Source organism: Lactuca sativa, chromosome 1 (genome assembly GCF_002870075.4).
Source record: "Lactuca sativa cultivar Salinas chromosome 1, Lsat_Salinas_v11, whole genome shotgun sequence".
NCBI classification, from domain to species: Eukaryota; Viridiplantae; Streptophyta; class Magnoliopsida; order Asterales; family Asteraceae; genus Lactuca; species Lactuca sativa.
This window is the reverse complement of record NC_056623.2, coordinates 11,377,128-11,381,625: the sequence shown is the minus strand read 5'-3', so window position 1 is coordinate 11,381,625 and position 4,498 is coordinate 11,377,128. Positions and strand designations below refer to the sequence as shown.

Sequence of the window (4,498 nt, the reverse complement as noted above, 5' to 3'; positions counted from 1 at the left end):
TCAAACAAAACATCTCTAACCATATCGTGCCTGTATTTGAACCCCAAAAGTTCTTTACAGTGAACTGCATGCTCTCCAAAATAGTCCAAACATGCCTTGCGACACACAGGACATATCTCGTCAGCTGGGAAAATGGGGATCATAAGTCGATATTTGAGAATAGTACGATACTCCACAGGAGACATGTGTTGGCCAAGCCCATCTATGGGGATAGCAAGAAGAAAATCTTGAGCATGTGGTGCACGTAAGCACTGTAAAAAGTATATTTTCTATTTTTATATTGAAAAAGTATAAAATGGTGTGAAATAAAGAGATAATCAACCTTAGTTTTAATTGTTTAAAAATTCAAATCAAAATGACATAATAAATATATATATATATATATATATATATATATATATATATATATATATATATATATATATATATATATATATATATATATATATATATATATATATATATATATAAAGAAAAAGGAAATTAATTATAGCATTGGATCATTTGTTAAGATGGTAACCGACTTTGTTGAATAACAAAAACGGCCACACTCCGGACGAAAGAAAGAGCTGAAAATGATGAAATTGACATGGAAGAACCAAACCAAGAACAAGAACAATAAGCGCCCAATCGCAACCATCTCTGACCTCCCATTTGATCAGGAAGAAGATACAGTCGCTACGTTCGCCGCCGACGACACCAGCCAAGATAGATGTAAAGCTGGAGAGGATGGTAGTGTGGGGACGTCTACACCGGGTTCGAATGTTGACGAGACGATCCAACTTGCCGAATCCTTTCAAGCACAAGGGAACAAGTTTGCGGAGGTAACTTTGACCTTTTTAGTAAACCCTAGGTTTTGTTCATTTGATCTATGATGGTGTTTGCGTCATGGAATTGGATGGTTTGGAATTAAGGAACTGTTTGTTCAAATTCATACTAATTTTTTTCCAAATTTTAAATCCAATTCATGGAATTAGAAATTTGTAATAGACCTAAATTCTATAGATCGAATAGCAGTAATCCGAACAACTTTTGATTTGACTAACTATTATTGCTGGAACTATGCTGCGGATGTCCAGTTAATCATTTATGGTTTTGCCTTTGAATCTGTACTTCGTCTTTATGTTGTATATCTTCTTAATCTGTTCTTATTTCACATATTGAAGGTCGGAAAATACCGTGAAGCACTTGGAAAATGGGAATCTGCTATCACTTTGATGCCTGAGAAAGCCACTTTACATGAGCAAAAGGCTCAAGTTTTACTTGAAATCGGAGAAACATGGAAGTCTCTAATGGCAGCAACCCGTGAGTATCTGTAATCTGTTACTTATTTGTATCTTGATTTTGTAATCTTTTTTTCATAATGGATACACAGTAAATAACATGTAGACTGTTTGTGACCATAATCTTTTTGGGTTATAAATAGGCATATTGACCTGTTATTTCACATTGTTCATCGTCCATGATTTTTACAGATATGACATCATCTACTGTAATTTCTTATTGTGCAAACTGCAAAAGTATTATAGAATGCATAGTATTGATTTGTACTTAATTATGTAGGTGCCACCCAATTGGAGCCTTCATGGGCTGAGGTTTGTGACTTTTTTTATTTTACCCAAAATTGGAATTCAATTCCATTCCGCCTTTTGGTTGAAAATGACTACGGAGTTGAATTCCCTTGGAATTCACAAAAAGCCTCCGTGATGGAATTCAACTTTCCTTCCAAGAACTCATGGAATTCAATTCCAGTCCTCCCTCATTTATATAAATGACTAAACTACCCTTTTTCCAAACCCTTGTTATTAACATTCTCTCTGTTTCTGCAGGCATGGGTCACCCTTGGAAGAGCACAACTGAACTTTGGGGAGCCTGATAGTGCCATAGAAAGCTTTGACACAGCATTAGCTATTAAGGTAAATCCATCCTTCTATGTAAAAGACGTGAATGCCCTTCTCATGAGTTTTTTTATTTTAATGTGTATTAAATGAATCCAACCAATGTGTGCAGCCTGATTCTGTAGAGGCAAAGGAGGATAGGAAAGGAGCATTACATCTTGTGAAGAAAAGAAAACAGCTTCATTCTTCAGGCCTCAGTGTCTCTGAAAACCGCTTTGTGGTTGGAGAGGAAACCCATGAACAACTTATATGAATTATCAAAGGGCTTGCCAAATAACATCTCTAGTTTAATAATGTTATAATTGTAGCTTCAGTTGTGTTGTGAATTGTAATATATATTATATAATATTAGATTGAACAAGCACGGTGTTACTTGTGTAGCCCTCTTTGGTATGAACTTTTAAAACAGTCGTATTTTTGTTTAATTCTCGTTTAATAACATTTATATATCAAAGTATAGAATATTTTCAAATTTTAAACTCGGCAGAATTAAATTTTTTGCATGTAAAAGTTGTAAGAAAAAAAAATACAAAATTTGAAATTTTAAGAAATAAAATTATACAATAAAACGTTAAAATGGTTTACGTTAAATGCAAAAGAGAGTCAAAAATCTTCACCTCCCGTTCCTTGGCTTAATGGATAGCATCTTGGTTTGCTTTCCCATATGTCATGCGTTCGAGGTTGGTAGAGTGGAAAATAAGAGGTTGGTCTAGAGTAGAGAAGAAGACAGAGAAGAATAATGGTATTCTAAAATACCACTTTTAAAGTTTTTTATTTTAATTGGTAATTTCCTAATTCATTATCAAACTAAATAAGAAATTAATTAATCTAACCACATTTTAGGTTTTCAATCTTTTTTTATTTATTTCTTAGTTAACCCCCATCATCCACCTCTCTCTCTCTCTCTCTCTCTCTCTCTCTCTCTCTCTATATATATATATATATATATATATATATATATATATATATATATATATAAAAGACCATGCGTTATATGAGTTAATTAAAAAAAATTAAATATAAAGGTGTAAATATTTAAAAACTTTTGATTTATAAGAAAATAAGAAAAATAATGAATTATTAAAATTGATTATTTTTTATCTTTTAAATTTAAATAAATAAACAAAATAAACTAATGAACTTTAATTTGAAAATTTTGAAATACGAATGCATGTCCATTAATGAAATTGATATTACTACTATATTAAAGTATTATGTAGAATTTATTAAAATAGAAAAACCAATAAAATGACATGTTGAAAAAAAATTAATTCAAAATAACCACAAAATGACATTTGACAAATTAAATAAGAATGTGACATATAGCAAAAAAACATTTATTTATTAGAGAGAGAGAGAGAGAGAGAGAGAGAGAGAGAGAGAGAGTGTGTGTGTGTGTGTATATATATATATATATATATATATATATATATATATATATATATATATATATATATATATATATATATATATATATATATATATATATATATAACCAAGATCAAATAGAAATGTAATTTTGGTAGGAAGATAAGAAATTTTTTATATACATATTCTTTTAACGAACAAACAAAATGAATTATTAGATGAGTTACAAAAATAAATTCCCAAAAAAACACCTTCATGATTTATTTTTAAATAAATCAAGAAAAATCTTACTTTTATGACAATTTTAGTGAATATCAACAAAATTATCGTAAAAATGAATTATCGAGATGTTTTTTCGGTAATTTTTTTTATCGTGGATCATGTTATTCTTTATTCATCTAATGATTCATTTATTTTGCTCGCCAAAAAAATATGCCGAATTTTTTTTCCTTACCTTCCTACAAAAAAAATCTTACCGAATATATATATATATATATATATATATATATATATATATATATATATATATATATATATATAATCTAGAAAGTACACGCTGCCTCGAACCCGAATATATAAATTTCAGAGAAATCTGATTCCGTATGAATTAAATATGATTTTTATAAATATATAAAAGTCAGTGCGTGTAAGGATTGTGTGACGTCAAAATGTACAAAGAGAATGATTGATTTTTGGGAAAATTCACCAAAATGAAAGTCATACTACTCTTTAAGATACAAAATTTGGTAAAAGGAACACCAAAATCGGAGTTTGTACGAGGGACTTTTGATTTTTGCAAAATCAATTAATCTTATAAAAATAGGGACGAAAAATAAAGTCAGAATTAGCTGATGGAGTCTAACGAAAAGTTGTAGATTTTGTCGAGAGCTTTCCACGGTTATAAAAAAAACGTCGAAAACGGAGTCCGTATGAAGAAGTTGTGGACTTTACACAATTTGTGATTTGCGGTCCGCTCAGTGCGTACCAAGTGTGCACTGCGTGCTTCTAGAAGGTGAAAACATGGACCACGGAGAGCCTGACACGTGACACAAAGTGGCTGGGGTGACGTAGCCTTAAAATGCATGATGTGCACCTCTTTTGCATGTCGTGCACCCTAAATTTGCCTATAAATAACTCATTTGTGTTCCTTCTATTCCCGACATCTCCTAAACAACTCTCTCTCAAATTCTACTTCTTTGGTCCGAATTCTTCATAGAGTTTAGGGTATTTTG

At 30.8% G+C, this 4,498-nt stretch overlaps 1 protein-coding gene across 2 annotated transcripts; it reads left to right on the top strand.

The window, feature by feature from the left end:
- The first annotated feature begins 487 nt into the window (after positions 1-487).
- LOC111904139 (uncharacterized) lies at positions 488-2,323 on the top strand. Of its 2 annotated transcripts, none has more exons than XM_023899914.2 (5): positions 488-824; positions 1,167-1,305; positions 1,564-1,595; positions 1,830-1,916; positions 2,024-2,323. In XM_023899914.2, exons 1-5 carry the CDS (start codon positions 576-578, stop codon positions 2,060-2,062), a joined length of 546 nt encoding a protein of 181 aa, XP_023755682.1. In that variant the 5' UTR covers positions 488-575; the 3' UTR covers positions 2,063-2,323. The 2 variants fall into 2 exon arrangements, with proteins under 2 accessions (XP_023755682.1, XP_023755681.1); XM_023899913.2 differs by having other exon boundaries at positions 2,011-2,323.
- Positions 2,324-4,498: the final 2,175 nt, after the last annotated feature.